Genomic DNA, 20,524 nt, shown 5'->3' on the forward strand with positions numbered 1-20,524 from the left:
TTCAGAGACATGTCACTAGCCGGCCTAGTCATGGGAGGACACTTTCTGCCCTGTTTCACAGTATTGGGCTGAATGAGACAGTGTTGGCAGAGAGGCCTGTAAAGTGCTGTGCAAGTGTCTTGTTATGGGACCTCCCAAGTGGTAGAAAGAGCATGACACTTGGGAAATAAAACACACGTGGATTTGAGTGGTTCTGTCTTCTGTCTGTCCACTGCCTTAGCTTGGACAGGTTACTGAACTTGAATTTCATCTAATGAAGAGAGGTGAAATGGCCACCTTGCAGGACTGTGAAGCAGGTTACATAAGAACATGGAAACCGAGCGCGCTGGCTCATCCTGTAGTTCCAGTCACTCTGGAGGCCAAGGCCAGAGGATGGCTTGAGCCCAGGAGTTCAAAGCTAGGCCTGGGCCACATAGTGACGTGGATTGGGCTGTCCTTTCTAGGGTCCTCCTTTTTTCTTCTTTTTTAGAGATGTGGATTGTCTCCTTTGGTGACAGTCAGAGGGCCTCTCTAAAGGAAGCAATCCATGTCTTTAAAAAAAGAAGAGAAAAAGAACATGCATGTCAGTGCCTGTCTTTAGGATCTCAAGTATCTACAGTTTAGATCAAGGGTCCAGGAGCAGGGGGCAGAGGGAGGGTGGAGGGGTGGGCTCCTGACAAGAAGAAGCTGAGGTGAGGAGAGCAGGCATGGTCAGCGCTGGGAGGGAGCAGCCTTCCTCCCTTCCCCCATTTTGCTGCCTTCCACCTTCCCCTCTTCCCTTTCCTTGTAGCAACAGAGAGGATGGCATTGGCCGGTGACTTCCCCTGAAGTGCCAGTGAGGTATTGGGTGGTACGAGGCCTGCCCCAGAGCTAGAATCCCAGTCCCTGGTCTCCCTCACCCTTTGCTCCTCAGGGCACTTGCCTCCAGGGTCTTCTGGAGGGAACAGTAGGAGGAAAGGAGGAAGTACTCACTTGGCCAGATTCTGCTCTGGGGACCTCAGGTTCCTGGCCTCCTGGAGGCGTTTTCTCTCATCTTGCCGCTCAGCAGAAGGGTTTCTGTCCAGCATGGATTTGGGCAGCCTTGGCAACAACCCTTCCCTCCACCTCCTTTCCCTTCCGAGTTAATCCTGTTTTTTGATGGAACCTCTGAAATGAGGCAGAAAGAGAAAAGTCAGATGACTTTCCTAGCCTGTGTACCTATTGTGTCTGACACCTCCTTTCAAGACACATCAGCCCTTTTCCCAGGAGCTAAAATTATTGCTGAGCTAAGAGTGCCATGAAAAGGAGAAAGCTACAGGTCAGGTGGCACCAGCCACTGTCCTGAGGCTGCACTGGAGCCACCCACAGGGGCTTCTGCTGGGCGTGTGTGCATGTGTGTGTGTGCGCGTGCGTTTTGTGTATGTGTGCGTGCGTTGTGTGAATATGCATGTGTGCGCATGCACTTACGTACACACACACTTTCTTCCTTCATAAAGCTTCCTCCTCTGCTGCCCTCGTCATCCTGTGAAGCTTTTATTCGGTTTCCTTTTTGTGACTTGGGCCTTTATTCTCCCCGGCTTTGTTTTCAAATCAGCCTGATTCCCCTCTCCCACATGAGCTGCTCTGTGTGTCTGGAGGGAACAGAGCCGCAGCCTTCTTCAGCCTGCCCTCCCGGGGCTGGCGTGGCCCCTACCCCACTGGGCCCATGTAGTTGGGAGCTGAAGGCAGAGCTCACCTCTCCTCTTTGTTCCCTTTCCTCAGGAGCCCTAATAGCCCATATGGGGATGTGATCGGCCTCCAGGTGGACTACTGGCTGGGCCACCCCGGGGAGCGGAGGAGGGATGGCGACAAGAGGGACGCCAGCTCGAAGAACACCCTCAAGAGTGTCTTCCGCTCGGTGCAGGTGTCCCGCCTGCCCCATAGTGGGGAAGCCCAGCTTTCTGGCACCATGGCCATGACTGTGGTCACCAAAGAAAAGAACAAGAAAGGTAAGTGCCCCCAAGGACAGGGAAGACCAGGGGCCACCAGGCCTCCCTTCTCCTCTTTCAGGGTCTGGGAATAAATCTGCTTTTGGGATATTTGGGATGAAGAAGCATCCCATGGTCTGGCATGGGGTGCAGGGGGCAGTCCCACCTCCCCTTGAGAGACAAGGCCATTCCTTCTGTCATGCGGGAAACCGAGGCTGCAGAGAGTTGCTTGGTCACTGTCTGCTGAGCTAAAGCACTTTGGGGCTGAGGCAGCGGCCGCTCTGTATTGAAGGGGGCCTTTCTGGCCACTGCTGTCTGGGATGGACTGCAGACAGGGAGAGGCCTCTCTCTACCACAGCTCCGGGTCACTGTGACGCAGGAGCAGAGCACTTGCACCCAGCCCTGGAGGCCGCTCCAAAGAGGCTTCATGAGCAAAAGGAGGTGGTTGTGTTTTCAGGATTAAGGGGCATACAGTCCATTCTGGATAGAAGGGGTAGCTTAAGGAGCTGGAGGTAGAGTTGGAGCTGGCCCAGCTCCTGTGCATGGGAGTAAGGCAGGAACCCCCATGGCTGGGCCAGTGCTGCGCAGTGCCTGCCACCATTGGTGTCAGCTGGGGACTCACAACTGGCTATGCACCTGGAGCGCTGGCATGACCCTGACCCTGCCACCTTTGGGTGCTCCAAAGCAGCTGTGCCTATTTCTGTGTGTGCCTCCCCTCTGCAGAGTTCCCCTGAAGGGGGATCAGGCAGGGGGTTGTGCCAGGCCCACAGCCAAAACCCACGGCCTGCAGCACGGAAACTTGCAAGGGGCTCAGCAGTGCCCTCCCTGTCCTTACTTCCTTTCTGAAGTGGGAGTGGAACGGGGAGCACTCTCTGGCATCCCCAGGGCAGCATGAGGACAAACTCATGCTCCACTGGCTCCTGCACAGAGCACGCGCCTGATAGGGAGGCAGGCCCCTGCCCCACAGGCTGCCTAGAACGTTCCAGCTGGAAAGGACTTCAGAGACCATCTGGACCAAGGTCTTCACTGAACAGGCGAAGATATCGAGCCCCAGGGGGAAGAGTGGGACCTTAGCCAAAGTCACCAGCCCAGTGCTGGGACTGGGTCAGGAACCTAAAGATCCTGACCCGCAGCCCAGTGCCAGGGAGGATGGGCTGCTTTGCAGATCACCTCCCCTCGCCACAGGAAGAAGGGAACAGTGGGGGCTGGGGAGGAGAGGGGTGATGGCTTCCCCAGGGGCTGGGACACAGGTGGCCTTGCTTGCTTTCCAGTTCCCACCATCTTCCTGAGCAAGAAACCACGAGAAAAGGAGGTGGATTCTAAGAGCCAGGTCATTGAAGGCATCAGCCGCCTCATCTGCTCAGCCAAGCAGCAGCAGACTATGCTGAGAGGTGCGAGGGCGGGCAGGGCCGGGAGGGCAAGAAAGGGACTGGAGAGGGAGGCAGGCAATGGCCCTTCCCTAGGGGCCCTGGGGAGATGGCCTGAGCAGTTCAGTCACCACTCCTCTCCCTGTCACCCCCAGTGTCCATCGATGGGGTCGAGTGGAGTGACATCAAGTTCTTCCAGCTGGCAGCCCAGTGGCCCACCCATGTCAAGCACTTTCCAGTGGGACTCTTCAGTGGCAGCAAGGCCACCTGAGGCCCTGTCTCCCAGCCACTTTCCCTCCTGGCACTGCCACCAGCCTCACCGCCTGCGGGCAGGGGGAGGCCAGCAGGCCCGGGCCCAGCATCCCTTCCCTGGCACCAGGGTCTGCCTCTCACTCGCCCGGGTCCCAAAGGACACTGGCACAGGGACGCCTCCTCTCCCCTCCCCTCCAACCCATCCCTGCACAGCCCCTCCTCATTCCTGCTTTTCCCCTTCTCCCTCCTGCTCCAGGCCCAGGGCGTGATGGTTTTGCCTTCTGGTACCCATAGTCCCCGGGACTGAGTAGTACTCCAGGCCTTCCTTCATCAGATTTCCAACTTCCTTCTTGTGGTATCAGCTCCCTTCCCGGAAATGGGAAAGCTGGAATCCTGGTCCCTAGCAGGAGAGTCTAGTCCTCCCCTGGCCCCTCCAGCCACCAGGGTGTCCTCTAAGACGCAGCTGCCAGATCCACTCACTCTGCCTCCTCCAGCAGGACCCAGGGCCACTTTCCACTCTTGTGGGGTTCTCCACCTGCCCCAGAGCTTCCCAAGGGAGGGTAAGGGGGCACCCTGAGCCCACGGGACTCCTGCTCCACAGCTCACAGGGGCAGGAGGCAGCTCCCCCACCTCCAGGACCCTGTTGCTATGGTGACAGTGTTTCGAGGACAGAGGGGCCTCACAGTTTCTCCCACCACCCGTGCACGACTTCCTCACCACCCCCAGGTTCCCTGCAGATGTCGTGTGTGTCCTGAGTGTTTCTTCGATTCTTTGCACACCAAGTCTCTTGGTTGTACCGTGTGACACACCCTGTGTACCAGTCATTGTCTTCATGACTTCAGCCCTTGTTGATGATGCTCCTGCCTCTGTCTCCCAGCCCCTCACCCAGCACAGCTCTGCCTGGACTTGGAGAGATGGGAGGCAGACCGCCACCACCATATATGCTATCTGTGGCCCCTCAGACATCCCATTTCATCTCCCATTCATCTCCCTCCTCCCACTGTGTCATTTTGTCTGCCTTTCCTTGCTGTGTTCTTCCCCCTCCTTAGGCCCCAGCCTGGGCCCAGAACCAGCCTCCCAGCCAGGTTTCCCTCCAGCAGGCTCCTTCCCTCCCTGTCACCTCCCTCTCACCAACTGGGGGTCTGAGCCCCTCAGTCTTGACCGTCCATGTTCTCAGGAGTGGTTGAGGACACAGGGCCCCAGCCCAGCCCTCCGCGTCCCCCAGCCCAGCCCTCCACGCCCCTCAGCCCAGCCCTCCGCACCCCACAGCCCCTTTGGAGCTTTTCTCTTGTTCTCTCAATCCTTCCCAGAAGTTTTTGCACAGAACTCCATTTTGAAAGTATTTTTCTCATTCTCCATACCTCCCCCAAGCTCTCCTCGTGCACTTCCCAGGGCTCAGCCCTGCTGTCCTGAGCGTCTCCTGGGCCAGAGAGAGGAGATGGGGGTGGGAGGGACTGAGTTGATGTTGGGTTTTTCATTCAATAAACTGGTGATTTCTTACCGACTGCCTTGGGCTTCTGTGCTCCCTCACTGTGCCACAGGAGCCGCCCAACCCCTTCTCCACAGTGCAGCCCAACTCCGGTGAAAATCCGCCAGGAACGTGGGTGGAAAGGAGCATACTCCCATGTTCTCAGTCATGGAAACAGGCATGAAGGTGTCTCACCTGGCATGAGGCAGGCAGAGGTCGGAAACAGGAAAGATGCCATTTCCACACCAAAAGCCTGTTTCTCCCCAGGACCCACCATCCCCAAATCCCACTTCCCAAGGCAGTGACGTGTTGAGTGTGGCTTCCCCATCTTCTGATCAAAGGTTAGAACTTAGCTTCTCTCCCCTGCTCCAGGTTGGTGAAGTCTGAGCCAGTGGGGTCTTTGCCTCTGCAGGTGGAGGGAATAGGGCTGAGGTCCATCTGTGTTCCATCTGAGGTCCATCCCTTTCCTGCCTGCCCTTGACTTAGAGATGGAAAGCAGTAGTAGCCGCTGTTCCCTGGGCACCCGGTTCTTCCCCTGGCTTCCAAGACAGGCCTGCACAGACAGCCTCCCGCATGAAGAAGGGCCCAGAGGTGGCCTGGCGCAGTGGCTCATGCCTGTAATACTAGGACTTTGGGAGGCCAAGGCAGGCGGATTGCCTGAACTCAGGAGTTTGAGACCAGCCTGGGCAATGTTGCAAAACCCCGTCTCTACTAAAAAAATACAGAAAAGCGGCTGGGTGCGGTGGGTCACACCTGTAATCCCAGCACTTCGGGAGGCTGAGGTGGGCGGATCATGAGGTAGGAGATGAAGACCTCCTGGCCAACGTGGTGAAACCCCGTCTCTACTAAAATACAAAATTAGCTGGGTNTCTTCTGATCAAAGGTTAGAACTTAGCTTCTCTCCCCTGCTCCAGGTTGGTGAAGTCTGAGCCAGTGGGGTCTTTGCCTCTGCAGGTGGAGGGAATAGGGCTGAGGTCCATCTGTGTTCCATCTGAGGTCCATCCCTTTCCTGCCTGCCCTTGACTTAGAGATGGAAAGCAGTAGTAGCCGCTGTTCCCTGGGCACCCGGTTCTTCCCCTGGCTTCCAAGACAGGCCTGCACAGACAGCCTCCCGCATGAAGAAGGGCCCAGAGGTGGCCTGGCGCAGTGGCTCATGCCTGTAATACTAGGACTTTGGGAGGCCAAGGCAGGCGGATTGCCTGAACTCAGGAGTTTGAGACCAGCCTGGGCAATGTTGCAAAACCCCGTCTCTACTAAAAAAATACAGAAAAGCGGCTGGGTGCGGTGGGTCACACCTGTAATCCCAGCACTTCGGGAGGCTGAGGTGGGCGGATCATGAGGTAGGAGATGAAGACCTCCTGGCCAACGTGGTGAAACCCCGTCTCTACTAAAAATACAAAAATTAGCTGGGTGTGATGGCATGTGCCTGTAATCCCAGCTACTTGGGAGGCTGAGGCAGGAGAATCACTTGAACCCAGGAGGTGGAGGTTGCAGTGAGCTGAGATTGCGCCACTGTACCCCAGCCTGGCGACAGAGTGAGACTCCACTCAAAAAAAAAAAAAAAAAAAAAATTGCTGGGCATGGTGGTATGTGCCTGTAATCTCAGTTACTCAGGAGGCTGAGGCAAGAGAATCGCTTGAACCCAGGAGGCAAAGGTCGCAGTGAGCCGAGATCATGCCACCACACTCCAGCCTGGACGACAGAATGAGACTCTGTCTCAAAAAAAAAAAAAAGTGCCCAGAGGTGAAGGCTTGCAGGAGGGGCAGCGCTTGGCATCCTTGCCCTGCAGGTACAGCCCCAGAGGAGTTGATGGCCATCCAGAGCCTGCTGTTACTGGCCTCAGTCTTGGGTTCCCCAAGCCCTGTGCCCAGAATTCCTCACATAGAGAGGCTCAGGGACCCAGCTGTGTGTCTCTGTGCAAACTCCCTGAGCCTAGAAAATGAAAATCATGCCTGCCTTCTAAATGAGGTGATAGCGGGGCTGGTGAGAGGAAAGCCCAGGAGAAACACATCATGCCTAGTGTGACCTGGACCCAGGGCGTGAGTGTGGCTGCAGAGCAGGGTGAAGTGCCCACGAGGACTTCCCAGAGCACAGCCAGGTAAGGGCTACAGGGCAGGAGCTGTACGGAGCTGGGGGCCAGGGAGCTCCAGTGGAGGGGGTGGGACAAGTAGACTTGGACCCCAGCTTCTGGCCCTCTTATGTTCTGGCTTAGACCTAGGAGAGAGGGTGAAGGGTGAACTCTCAGCCCGTCTACATCTGACACCATATCCTCAGCCTCCCCTTCTGTGGCAATAAATGCCCCACCCTGCTCCCATCTTCGGGGCCTATCCCTCTCCACTCCTTGAGGGCTTTGCTCCTACAGTCGTCCTCTCTCCTGCACCGGGGGTTCTCCCCTCTGCCGGGACTTTCTACCCACTTACACGCATTCCAAGTGGATATAGCTCAATATTAAAGACCAGAGACTTCCAGATTCCCTTCAGCTGCCATTCTTTGTCTCTGCTCCCCTTAGAGCAAAACTCTTCCAAAGAGCTGTGTGTGTTCCCCGTCTCCATTTCTGCCCACTCCCTTCCGTTTTTTTCCTCACAGTCCTGCCCAAAGTTTCCTTTTCAAGGTTGCCAGTGACCTGGGTTGCCCAGTCCTCTCAGTAGCATTGGATGCAAATAATCACCTGCTGGAGTCTTTTCACCTGGCCTGTGGACAGCTCTGCGCTCTCCTCTCACCTCCCTGGCCTCTCCTTCTTGGCCTCCCTTGCTACAGTGTCCTCAGCTTCCTAGCCTCGAAACCCTGGAGGACTTGGGGCTTCAGCCTCTAATCTAGCCTCCTGTCTCCCCACACTCAGCCCTAAAGGGAGCTCACTCAGCCCCATGGTGTGAAACGTGCTCCCCTGGGGAGACTTACCTCCTAGTAAATGCAAACTCTATTCTTCAGTTCTGAGGCCGAAAACTGTTGAATCCTCCTCGATTCCTGTTTCTCTTGTACCCACTATCCAATCCATGAGCAAATCCTCCAGGCTTACCCTGACAGTGCCTCGCCCCTTCCTCTACTGCGATTATCTCTTGTCTGGATATTGCAATAGGCTCCTAATTATCCCTGCTCACACCCTCTTCTCCCCGTAGCCTGTTCTCCACTTAATAGCCAGAGAGATCTTTCAGAGCTGAGCAGATGGTGTTGGATTGCTGATCCAGGCTGTGCAGTGTCCCACCCTAGGCATGTAAGCTGAAGCCTCACCTGTGAGGGGCCCACATGGTCTGACCTCCCAGGAGCTGCCAGATCTTAATCCCTCTTACGCTTCCCCTCCTCACTGGCCTCTCAACATTCCTCAAACACCACTCGGCCTCAGGGCCTTTGCATGGACCTTTGGTCCTGTCCATCTTGCTGCTGCCCCCAGGCCCATGTGGCTTGCTCCCTCATTCAGGTCTTGGCTGAAATGTCACCTCAGGAGGCCTTCCCTTCTCTGACCCCTCTTTTTTTATTTCTTATTCATATTTCCCACTCCTTGGCATTCATTATTCATTTGTCTCTCCCACAAGAATGCAAGCTCCAAGAAAAGAGGAAACGTTTTTCCCTGTTACGTCCTTGGCACCCAAAATACTGCTTGGCCCATCACAGGTGCACAATAAATATTCATTTACAGAATGAAGTTCCCTCTTGCTGCTGGAATTGGGTCCCAAATCCAGATGTGCTACGCAAGACATTTTAACTGATGCCTTAGCCCAAAAGACACCTGGGTTTTCTCATAGGCTCAGAAGTAAGAAGATAGACTCCGACCCCAACAGAGACAAGGAAATCAGCTGTGTAGCAACAGTTTGGAGCACCAGGCAACTCAGGTGGAAGGTGCTGACTCAGACCCTGAAGTAGCTCTGCCCAGTCACCAGGAATTAAGGCTGGGCCAGAGCAGAGCTGCCCACAGGTCCACCAGAGACTAAAGGCAAAGGGATGGCATTTTGGTGCAGAAAGGGGAAGAGCCTCTATCTAACCTGCACACCAACTCCAGACTGGTTTTATTTTTAAGTATGTGGTTTTAGAATACCTTTAGATTTGCAGAGAAGTTGCAAAAATAGTAGAAAGAGTGGCTATATACCGCCCTGCCAGTTTACCTTAACGTTAACATGTTACATTCATGTATATTTGTCATAACTAGCGAGCCAATCATGATGCACGATTATTAACTAAAGTTCCTATTTTGGCTGAGCCCAGTGGTTCACGCCTGTAATCCCAGCACTTTGGGAGGCCGGGGCAGGTGGATCATCTGAGGTCAGGAGTTCAAGACCAGCCTGGCCAATGTGGTGAAATCCCGTCTCTACTGAAAATACAAAAATTAGCCGGGCATGGTGGCGGGCACCTGTAATCTCAGCTACTCGAGAGGCTGAAGCAAGAAAATTGCTTGAACCTGGGAGGCAGAGGTTGCAGTGAGCCGAGATTGTACCACTGCACTCCAACCTGGGCAACAGAGTGAGACTCTGTCTCAAATAAATAAATAAATAAATGTCCCTATTTTATGCATATGTCCTTAGTTTTTCCCTAATGTCCTTCATTGCAGACTCCCACCCAGAATGCCATACTACGCTTGGTCATTGTGTCTTCTTTTTTGTTGATTTTAGAGACCAGGTCTTGCTTTGTTGCCCAGGCTGGAGTGCAGTGGTGCCATCTTAGTTCACTGCAGCCTGGAACTCCTGGGCTGAAGCCATCCTCCCACCTCAGCCTTTTGGGTATCTGGGACTACAGGCATGTGTCACTACACCTGGCTATTTGTTTTGTTTCATTTTTTGGTAGAGATAGGGTCTTCAACTGACCTCAATTATTAATCTTCCTACTTTGGCTTCCCAAAGTGCTAGGATTACAGGCGTGAACCAACACATCTGGCCCATGATGTCTTCTTAGGCTCCTTTGGGCTGTGACATTTTCTCAGACGTTTTGATCTCTATTTTTGATGACCTTGACAGTTTTGAGGGGTATTGGTCAGGCATTTTGTAGAATGTCCCTCAAGTGGGGATTGTCTGATGTTCTTCTCGTGGCTGGACGGAGGTTATAGGTTGTGTTGTGGGGAGGAAGACCTCAAAGGTGAATGCCCTTCTCAGTGCAGCCTGTCAAGGGCACATGCTGTCAACGTGACATCACTGATGAGGTTGACCTGGGCTCCTCACTGTGAAGTCCCACACACCTGCTCCCATGCTGTTCTCTTTGGAAGGAAGTCGCTGGTGCAGCCCACACTCAGGTGAGGGGTTGATTATCCCTACATGCATCATCTGGGATTCTCCTGTACAGGAGGTTTCAGACTAATCTTTAAACTGCTTCTTTCACCACCCCTTTTACCTGCTGTGTCCAAGGATTGATAGCATTAATAGCTGTCACCATCACCTACAGGGCATTTCCTTTGAGCCAGGCTGCTGCTGAGTGCCTTACATGGTTTATTTCATCAAGTCCTTAGAGCAGCCCTCCCTGTGAAATCAATTCTGCTGATGCTTCCTTTTGCAAAGGAGGAAACCAAAGGTCAGAGCCTCCCCTCCCGACTCTAGAGCCTCCCATCTAACCACTTACTTTGCGACTTGAACACTCACAGTCACCCCAGACTTCACATGGCCAAAGCAAGACTCCTGATTTCCCTTGATCTTCCCTAGGGGGTAATGGCACCAACATCCATCTTGTTACTCCAGCCAGAAACCCGGACTCATCCTGCACGACCCCTCCCAATCCATCAGCAACTCTTGTCCATGCTGCCTCCCAAACACTTGTTTCCAACTGTAAGCCAGGGCACCTTCCTCGCATAGAGTCCTTCATCGTCCTGTCCTCCCAGTGCCCTCTGAATAGAGGCCAACCGTTGTCCACCAGGCCCATGGTCTGGCTCCACCTGACTCACTAGCTTCACTTCTAGTTGCTTTCCCCCTCCCATGCTCACCACCCTCGAGCCACACCTGACCTTTCAGTGCTCACATCCCTCTCCCAAGCCCAGAGTAAGCTCCTTCTCCTTTATGATGTGGACTTTGTATACCTCCTCCAAGAGCCTTCCCCAACCACCCCACCTAAAGCCTAGTTGTTAGCCTCTGTCTGTCATCTCTTCAGTCATAGAGTTCACTGTTACCTGCAGCAAATGTCTCTGTACTACATTCGAATGAGAGCTCCAGGAGGACAGAGACTCGAGCCGCTGGACTCATTGCTGCAGTACCCAGCACCCTGGCACGTGGTGGACCCTTGATAAAGGTTGGTTCAATGCGTGAGTGAGGGTTAAGTCACTTGTCCAGTGCACACAGATCGGCTGAGAAGAGATCAGGTTTCTAAATCCCATCATCTGACTCGGGCTATATCTCAGGGCCCTACTCGGATCCCATCTTCCCAACCATCTATATATCTGGCTTTTATTAACTTCCTACTAGTTCGTGTCCTAGGTACAGCATGAACCTAGGTTGGGTCCCAACCTATACAGGAACTCTAAGGCCAGTAGGGGAGAAAAACAGACCATCGCCACACAGCGTGACAGGTTGCACTGGTGCACACAGGAGGGATGTCCACCCTGCAGGAAGAGGTGTCCAAGAAGATGTCCCAAAGGGCATGACACCTGAGTGGCATCCTGAAGACATCTGACAAGGATGGATATTCTGGGCATAGGAAGTAGCATGTGTCAAAAGCAGAGATAAGGGAGAATGTGGCTGATGCTGAGAACCACACAGGGCTCAGTGAGGCTGGAGATGATAGTGATGGTGAGTGAGGGGGCAGGAGCAGAGGAAGAGTCCAGGCCCTGAGGAGCCTCATAGCTGTTACTGTTAACTACTGTGGGCCGGAGCAAGAATTGTACACTCTGTCCCAAGAGACAGGACAGCTGGCAAACGGACCTAGGCAGAGAAGTGAGACGACAGATTTTAGAAAGATCTCCTTACTACAACACGCCAGGAGAAACAAGACCTGCTCTGCAGACCGGCAGATGAGCTTGAGGGCTGCAGCAGCCATTTAGAAAAGATGTGATGAGGACATCGTAAAGGTGGAAGGGTTGGAGGGAAATAGATAAATATGAGAGCGACTTAAGAGGTTGGATTAACAGGTTTTGGTAGCTGGTTGGAAAACAAAAGTTGAGGCCGGCCATGGCAGCTCATGCCCATAATCCCAGCACTCTGGGAGGCCAAGGCAGACAGATCACTTGAGGTCAGGAGTTTGAGACCAGTCTGGCCACCATGGTGAAACCCCATCTCTACTAAAAATACAAAAATTAGCCAGGCATAGTGGTGGGCAACTATAATCTCAGCTACTTGAGAAGCTGGGCCACAAGAATTGCTTGAACCTGGGAGGCAGAGGTTGTGGTGTGCTGAGATCGTGCCACTGTACTCCAGCCTGGGCAGGCGACAGAGCGAGACTTAGACTCTGTCTCAAAAAATGAGTCCAGGCGTGGTGGCTCACACCTGTAATCCCAGCACTTTGGGAGGCCGAGGTGGGCGGATCACCTGAGGTCAGAAGTTTGAGACCAGCCTGACCAACATGGTGAAACCCCATCTCTACTAAAAATACAAATTAGCTGAGCGTGGTGGCGCATGCCTGTAATCCCAGCTACTCAGGAGGCTGAAGCAGGAGAATTGCTTGAACCTGGGTGGCAGAGGTCACAGTGAGCCGAGACCGCGCCATTGCACTCCAGCCTGGGCAACAAGAGTGAAACTCCGTCTCAAAAAAAAGAAAACAGAGTTGAAAGAGAGTCCAGGATAGACTGACTGCCCTGTGTGAACATCCCTGCAGGAGATTTGAACAGGACTAAGTGCTGTTCCAACTGGAAATGGAATATATGGGTCTGGGTAGAGCTCAGGGGACTGATCTGGGCCAGAGATGGAGATGTGGGCCTCCCCACCATGTGGGAGAGCTGACATTGGGGAGAGGAGAGCTCATCCCCCGCTGGGCTGATCTTCCTGATCACATGGGCACCTGCTGTCCACGCCACACGGCTCACTCTTGCTTCTGTTCAGTTTCTGCCACCTCATTTGTGGCTCACCTTCATTCTGAGTGCATCTCTCTCCAACAACACTGCAGGCAGAAGCTGCCCCATATTTCTCATTCTTTTTACACACCTTGCACTCACTAGCACAGGGTCTGTTGAATGCTAAGCTTGATGGTGATGAGAATAAACAACCACTAGGAATGTCTGTTATGTACAAGGCCTAATGTTAAGCCTTTATGCCTTTTTTTTTCTAAGACGGAGTCTCGCTTTGTCCCCCAGGTTGGAGTGCAGTGGCGTGATCTTGGCTCACTGCAACTTCCGCCTCCCAGGTTCACGCCATTCTCCTGCCTCAGCCTCCCAAGTAGCTGGGACTACAGGCACCCACCACCACACCCAGCTAATTTTTTGTATTTTTAGTAGAGACGGGATTTCACCGTGTTTGCCAGGATGGTCTTGATCTCCTGACTTTGTGATCTGCCCACCTCGACCTCCCAAAGTGCTGGGATTACAGGTGTGAGCCACCGTGCCTGGCCCTGCCCTTTTATTGCATTCTCTGGATGACCCAACAAAGTAGGTAATAGGAACCCTGCTTTACAGATGAGGAAGCAGGTAAAATAACAGACCATGCCTAAAAAGCGACACCACTAGCAAATGGAGAAACGCGGCTTTGAACTTAGCTGAGTCTGACACCAAGGCCTGCGGTCCCTCCACTGAGCAGGGCAGGACCCGGCTACCCTGGCTGGGAGGTCACAAGGAAGAAAGGGTGCAGATTTGCCATATGGCCACAGGACAGGAACCAGAAGCCTCTGGGGACAGCTTTGAGTGGACTGATTCTTGGCTCAGTGGCAGAAAGAACCAACAACTAGTGGTGTCCAAGGTAGACAAGGGCCGCTCAGGAAGCTCAGGAAGCTGGGGAGACATGGTCTTTAAGGAGCCTCCCATCTTGAGCACTTATGGGTGAATGTGCGACTTTTTTTGTTTGTTTGTTTTGTTTTTTTTTTTTGAGACAGAGTCTCGCTCTGTCGCCCAGACTGGAGTGCAGTGGCACGATCTCGGCTCACTGCAACCTCTGCCTCCCAGGTTCAAGCGATTCTCCTGCCTCAGCCTCCCAAGTAGCTGGGACTACAGGCAAAAGCTACCACACCTGACTAATTTTTTGTATTTTTAGTAGAGACGGGGTTTCACCATGTTGGCCAGGCTAGTCTCAAACTCCTGACCTCAAGTGATCCACCCGTCTCGGCCTCCCAAAGTGCTGGGATTACAGACGTGGGCCACTGTGCCCCGCCTTATCTGCTGACATTTCAAGTAGGATGATAGCCTTGGCAAAAGTGCCCCAGCCACTTCAGAGAAAGGGAGGGAAGCTAGCCAAAAGAAAAAGAATAATTTAAGAAAGCAGATTTCAGTGGGACGAGGGCTTCCGGGGATCTAAAGGGATGGAATAGGAGAAGTGGGAGTGATTTTCAGGGAGGAAACAGTAATATTAAAAGTAGCAAGAACAATTTCCCAGGCATGAGATGGCAGGAGGCTGCTGAGCACTGTGGAAAGAGCATAAGGAGCTGAATCACCACTGGGCATGGATTTCTTCCTTTATTCTCCATTTACTCAGTGCCCATCAGTAGCCTGGCATGAGATCAGCAGCTGCTGGGGGAGCACAGGACAGCGCAGGATGAAGTAACAGTCTCTTCCTTGGGGAGACACAGTGCAATCCTCAGAAACAAGATAAAAAACCAAGTGGCTGAAAGGGCCGAACACATGCAAGGCTAAGCGATAAGAGCATGAGAACCAGCAGGGAAGGCCCAGCCTTCCCCCACCAGCACACCAGGAGGAGCAGCCAGTGCCTAAGGAGAATCACAAAGGAACCACTGAAGCCCACAGACGGTGAGCGGAACAATCAGAGCAAGGAAACTGCACAAGTCACAAAGGAAGATTGACAAGTGTTCTCTCCATTTACCGGGGAAAAGCTGATAAAATAAATGTGCTCCTTGGCCAGGCACAATGGCTCACGCCTGTAATCCCAACACTTTGGGAGGCTGAGGCGAGCAGATCACCTGAGGTCAGGAGTTTGAGACCAGCCTGGCCAACATGGTAAAACTCCATCTCTACTAAAAACACAAAAACTTAGCCAGGTGTGGTGGTAGGTCCCTTGTAATCCCAGCTACCCGGGAGGCTGAGGCAGGAGAATGGCATGAACCTGGGAAGCAGAGGTTGCAGTGAGCCGAGATCGTGCCACTGCGCTCCTGCCTGGGGAACACAGCAAGACTTTGTCTCAAAACAAACAAACAAACAAAAAAGCCCATTGAGCCAGGTGCAGGCACCTTTCACTTCTCTGAGCCTCAGTTTCTTCACCTGCAAAACAGACACTGAAACAGCACTTTCAATCCAGGGTGCACAGCACAGGCACCACTTAAGTTTTAAAGCCACAAGAGGCGGCCGGGCTCTGTGGCTCACACCTATAATCCTAGCACTTTGTGAGGCTGAGGTGGGACGATCGCTTGATCCCAGTAGTTCAAGAACAGCCTGGTCAACATAGGGACAGAGGGACAGCCCATCTCTACAAAAAATAAAAATTAGCTGGGCATGGTGAGCACCTTCCTATAGTCCCAGCTACTCAAGAGGCTGAGGCGGAAGGATCACTTGAGCCCAGGAGTTCAAGGCTGCAGTGAACTATGATTGTGGCACTCCACTGCACCCTGGGTGACAGTGAGACCTCATCTCTTAAAAAAAAAAAAAAAAAAGTCCACTTTGGGAGGCAGAGGCAGACAGATCATGAGGTCAGGAGTTTGAGACCAGCCTGGCCAATAATGGCAAAACCCCATCTCTACTAAAAATACAAAAGTTAGCCAGGCGTAGTGGCACGCGCCTGTAGTCCCAGATACTTGGGAGGCTGAGGCAGAAGAATCGCTTGAACCCAGGAGGCGGAGGTTGCAATAAGCCAAGATTGTGCCACTGCACTCCAGCCTGAGCGACAGAGCAAGACTCTATCTCAAAAAAAAAAGTCCCAAGAGGTGCCCAGGATTCACCTTCACCCTGGCACCACCAAATCTCAATCTCTAGAGGGAAAGCCTTCTAAGAAAGTTATTTCTCAAAAGATTTTGAAACCCAGTGTCATGAAGAACAACAAAAGTGCCTTGCGCTCCATATTCTGTTTCTTCCCTGTGAACAGAACATGCTGGCCAGATGGGAGTCCAGTCATGGTCAGATGGAGTCTCTGTGCACAGAGGCAGACTTACCAAAGTGCAATCAATGCAACATATATGTATGTATATATTTTGAGACAGGATCTGGCTCTGCCGCCCAGGCTGGAGTGCAGTGGTATGATGTTATCTCTGCTCACTGCAACTTCCACCTCCTGGCTTGAGCCATCCTCCCACCTCAGCCTCCTGAGTTGCTAGGACTACAGGTACACACCACCATGCCCAGCTAATTTTTGTATTTTTTGTAGAGATGGGGTTTCACTATGTTGCCCAGGCTAGTCTTGAACTTCTAAGCTCAAGCAGTCTGCCCACCTCGGCCTGACAAAGTGCTGGGATTACAGGTGTGAGCCCAGCCCAACCAATGGCAATGTATCTGGAAAATAAGGCCAATGTGAGGGCTGAAGGACCACAGATCCCAAAAGCAGAAGACCCCAATCTCAGGGGCCCTGGAGGAAAACTGACCAGCTGAAATGAACAAGGATAAACACAAGCTCAGCACTGATGCAAATAACATAATCAATGGACATAAGACACAGCAGAAGGTGCGCTTCTGAAGAGGGGAGCTGGATGGCTGAGGACAGCAGTCATAGGGATAACTACATTTCACTGTAACTTGTATGCCTTTTTTTTATTTTTTTTTTTTTTTTTTTTTTTTTGAGACGAGTCTGTCTCTGTCACCCAGGCTGGAGTGCGGTGGTGCCATCTCAGCTTACTGCAACCTGCGCCTCCTGGGTTCAAGCGATTCTCCTGCCTCAGCCTCCTCAGTAGCTGGGACTACAGGTGTGTGCCACCAGGCACAGCTAATTTTTGTATTTTTGGTAGAGACGGGGTTTCACTATGTTGGTAAAGCTGGTCTCAAACTCCTGACCTCAGATGATCCACCTGCCTCGGCCTCCCAAAGTGCTGGGATTACAGGTGTGAGCCACTGAGCCTGGCCTTTGTATGTCTTTTGAATGTTGCACAAATGAAAGTATTAGCTATCCAGAAAAAATCATGCCAGTCACGGTGTCTCATGCCTGTAATCCCACCACTTTGGGAGGCCGAGATGGAGGACCACTTGAGACCAGCCTGGGCAACATATCAAAACCCTGTCTCTAAGAAAATAAATTGGAAAAAAAAAAAAAAAAAAAGCCAGGTGTAGTGGCATGCACTTGTAGTCCTAGCTTCTTGGGGGGCTATGATGGAAAGATTTCGTGAGCCCAGGAGTTTGAGGTTACAGGCTGGGCCAAGACCAAGGTGGGTGGATTACCTGAGATCAGGAGTTTGAGACCAGCCTGGCCAACATGGTGAAACCCTGTATCCAAAAATACAAAAAATCAGCGAGGTATGGTGGTGTGTGCTATAATCCCAGCTACTGGGGAGGCTGAGGCAGGAGAATCGCTTGAACCCTGGAGGTAGAGGTTGCAGGAAGCCAAGATCGTGCCATTGCACTCCAGCCTGGGAGACAGACTCCATTTCAGGGAGCCAAGATCGTGCCATTGCACTCCAGCCTGGGAGACAGACTCCATTTCAAAAAGAAAACAAAGAAGTTTGAGGTTACAGTGAGCTATGATCACACCACTGCACGCCAGCTTGGAAGATAAAGTAAGAAACTTTTTTTATAAAGTATTTTATAAAGTAAGAACCTTTTTTTTTTTTTTTTTTTTTGAGACAGAGTCTCCCTCTGTTGCCCAGAGTTCGGCGGAGCAATCTCTGCTCACTGCAAGCTCTGCCTCCTGGGTTCACGCCATTGTCCTGCCTCAGCCTCACCAGTAGCTGGGACTACAGGCTCCCGCCACCACGCCCAACTAATTTTTTGTATTTTTTAGTAGAGACGGGGTTTCACCGTGTTAGCCAGGATGGTCTCGATCTCCTGACCTCGTGATCCGCCCGCCTCAGCCTCCCGAAGTGCTGGGACTACAGGCGTGAGCCACGGCGCCAGGCCAGAACTTCTCTTAAAAAAAATCATTGGCAGAGCACAGGTTTGAGAAGAACCTGGTTGGATGTAACTGAGATGTGTCAAATAGAGGGTCTTCACTTGCGGCTTTTCTTGTGGACAGGTGGCATCCTGGGGGTACCGTCCCTCTGATCTGCATAGTTCATTCCTCGTCTCTGATCACTGGGCCCTGGGCTGAGCACCACCTTCTGAGCAGGACCAACAAGCTAGACTACACCCAGAAAGGAGAAATTGGGATGGGGAAGGGTCAGGAAACTGCGGTAGGACTGAGTGAAGGGACCAGGAGCAGCCTGGGGAAGAGATGAGACCACGCGGGGCACCATCGCTGTCTCCAAATACTTTAACTGACATAAGGGAGCAGCCCTCTTTCTGAAGACAGAGCTAGGGCTGTGGATGAGCACTGCAGGAAGGCACTTCGAGGTCTATCCGAGGAAAATTTTGCTAACCTTTGGAGTTGTCTCAGAGCCGAACGTAGTAAGCTCCCTGTCACCGGATGTACTTGAGCTAAGGGCGCTAAACCACCTCTGTCAGAGATGGTGCGTCCCCCACCAGATGTGACCCCGGGATGCGGAGCCCAGGGTCAGATCTGCGAGCCAGGTAACAGCAGCACTCACTTCTCGGGTCTTCGTGAGCATTAAGTCAATGAACCCAGGGCACCAAAGCGCGCAACACGCAGTAGGCGCTCAATTAATGGCAAATGCCTCGCTCTGTACTCCGGGAAGCCCAACCTTCTCCCTGCGCCTCAGTTTCTCCCGCCGTCCTCGATGGCACCACACTAGGTACCTTCGGGTTAAATCTCCCGAGCAGCTCCACACCCTGAGGACCCGGAGCATTTTGAGGCCGAGGGCACCCCTCGGGGCAGGTGGGCCCCTGGGAACTGCGCCCCGGGCGGGTCCTCGCCCCGCCCCCGCCTCGATGGCCCCGCCCCGTCCCCCTCCCGCTGGAGCCGGCCCGGCCCGCGCTCCTTTAAGGCAGCGAGCTGGCCGTGAGAAGCGTGTTTCGCCCCCTCCGACGCCACCGAGGTAGCGGCTTCACCTTTAAGGCGGCGCGGGGGCTGCTGGGAAGGCCGGCGGGATGGAGGTGGCGGGACCGGCTCGCGGCTGCGGGTCCGGGTGAAGCGGGAGGCAGCCGGAGCCGGAGCCGGAGCCGGGCCCGAGCACCAAGCGCAGGTCGGCGCTGGCCGATTGGGCCGGGAGACGGGATCAGGCCCTAAAGCGGGGGGAGGCTCCGGGTCGGCCTAGGGGAGGGGGTCGTCGTGGGCGCGGCCTGTGGGAGGATCCGACCAGCCCTGGTAGGGGGCGCGGTCCCGGGTGGCCCAGGGCAGGGGCGCGGCCTTTTTAGGGGAGGCCGCAGGGCGTTGCGCTGGCCCAGGGGAGGGGTCGTAGTGGGCACAACTTGGAAGGACTGAGGGCCGCGGTCTCAGCCCCTGTAGGGGGATGGCCTCCGCAGGGTCGGCCCGTCGGGAGGATGGGCTCCGCGGCGTGGCCTGCCGGTTGGGGATGGGGCTGTCCGAGGGGCTGGGCCCGGATCGCTGGAGGGGCCAGGGTCGCCTGCACAGGAGTGAGCCCCCACGTTCCCCATACCTGTCCTGGTTAGGGGGTCCCCGGGGAAACACGGACACTGGGCCGCCTAAGTCGGCCTAAGCCGGTGGTCTGGGGCCGAAGCAGGGTCCGGCTGCACCGCATTGCGTCTCCCTGGCCAAGACGAGCCGGGCGCGCCCTCTGTAGGCCAAGCGTGGGCACGGTACGGGCTGCCGGCTGGGGGACCTGGGCACACGGGACCAGGCGTCCGGGGACCGCCTGTGTTTACCTAATCTGGGGCGGTGTGGCCCCAGGCCCGGCGCCCGCCTGCCCGCACCCTCGTCCCACAGACGCCACAACCATGGCCATGATGGTGCTTCCGCGGGAGGAGAAGCTGAGCCAGGATGAGATCGTGCTGGGCACCAAGGCCGTCATCCAGGGACTGGAGACTCTGCGTGGGGAGCATCGTGCCCTGCTGGCTCCTCTCGTTGCGCCTGAGGCCGGCGAAGCCGAGCCTGGCTCGCAGGAGCGCTGCATCCTCCTGCGTCGCTCCCTGGAAGCCATTGAGCTTGGGCTGGGGGAGGCCCAGGTAGGTCAGTCTGGGGTACTGAGGTGGGCGGTCACTGGAGGGATCGAGCCTTCCAGAGAAATCCAGTAATCTAGGAGAAGAATCTGAGCAAGGAATCGTCTGTTTCCTGGAGCCCCGTGTTAGGACCCCAGTAAATACCTTTTGAAGAAGTAAATGCACTTTGGCGACCCCAGCCCTGCCGTAAGAGACCATGATCACCCTCACCCCCACGCAGAGCCCCATTCCCAGCTCCCCTCTACCTAAGGGAGACTGGATGGCATATGAGAACAGAAAGAAAATCCTTAAGGAAACACAGCCTCCCACCAATTTATTCTTCTATTCATTCGTTAACAGATGAGTTATTGAGTGCCAGCCAGGGCGT

The 20,524-nt window shown here is 54.0% G+C and overlaps 2 protein-coding genes and 1 long non-coding RNA gene across 6 annotated transcripts in view; 2 read left to right on the top strand and 1 right to left on the bottom strand.

The window, feature by feature from the left end:
- PACS1 (phosphofurin acidic cluster sorting protein 1) overlaps positions 1 to 5,049 on the top strand; it is a 67,026-nt gene extending 61,977 nt beyond the window's left edge. The window contains exons 23-25 of the mRNA XM_017857190.1: positions 1,720 to 1,946; positions 3,197 to 3,316; positions 3,448 to 5,049. Of these exons, the coding sequence (XP_017712679.1) occupies positions 1,720 to 1,946; positions 3,197 to 3,316; positions 3,448 to 3,563 (463 nt within the window). The 3' untranslated portion in view covers positions 3,564 to 5,049. The remainder of the gene's footprint in view (positions 1 to 1,719; positions 1,947 to 3,196; positions 3,317 to 3,447) is intronic.
- LOC108518654 (uncharacterized) lies at positions 1 to 19,933 on the bottom strand. The gene is made up of 3 exons (XR_001882444.1): positions 19,638 to 19,933; positions 5,046 to 5,207; positions 1 to 1,125 (listed from the first exon to the last, which is right to left on the bottom strand). It is a non-coding gene; the product is annotated as an uncharacterized LOC108518654 (long non-coding RNA).
- The window catches only part of KLC2 (kinesin light chain 2), an 11,357-nt gene continuing 9,798 nt past the window's right edge, over positions 18,966 to 20,524 (top strand). The window contains exons 1-2 of one of the 4 annotated variants that reach the window (XM_017857193.1): positions 18,966 to 19,076; positions 19,889 to 20,163. In XM_017857193.1, coding sequence (XP_017712682.1) covers positions 19,936 to 20,163 — 228 coding nt within the window. In that variant the 5' untranslated portion in view covers positions 18,966 to 19,076; positions 19,889 to 19,935. Of the gene's footprint in view, positions 19,224 to 19,888; positions 20,164 to 20,524 lie in introns of all 4 variants that reach the window. The other 3 variants (XM_017857191.1, XM_017857192.1, XM_017857194.1) reach the window with 3 other exon arrangements.

Source organism: Rhinopithecus bieti, unplaced genomic scaffold (assembly GCF_001698545.2).
Source record: "Rhinopithecus bieti isolate Rb0 unplaced genomic scaffold, ASM169854v2 scaffold_44159, whole genome shotgun sequence".
Taxonomy (NCBI): domain Eukaryota; kingdom Metazoa; phylum Chordata; class Mammalia; order Primates; family Cercopithecidae; genus Rhinopithecus; species Rhinopithecus bieti.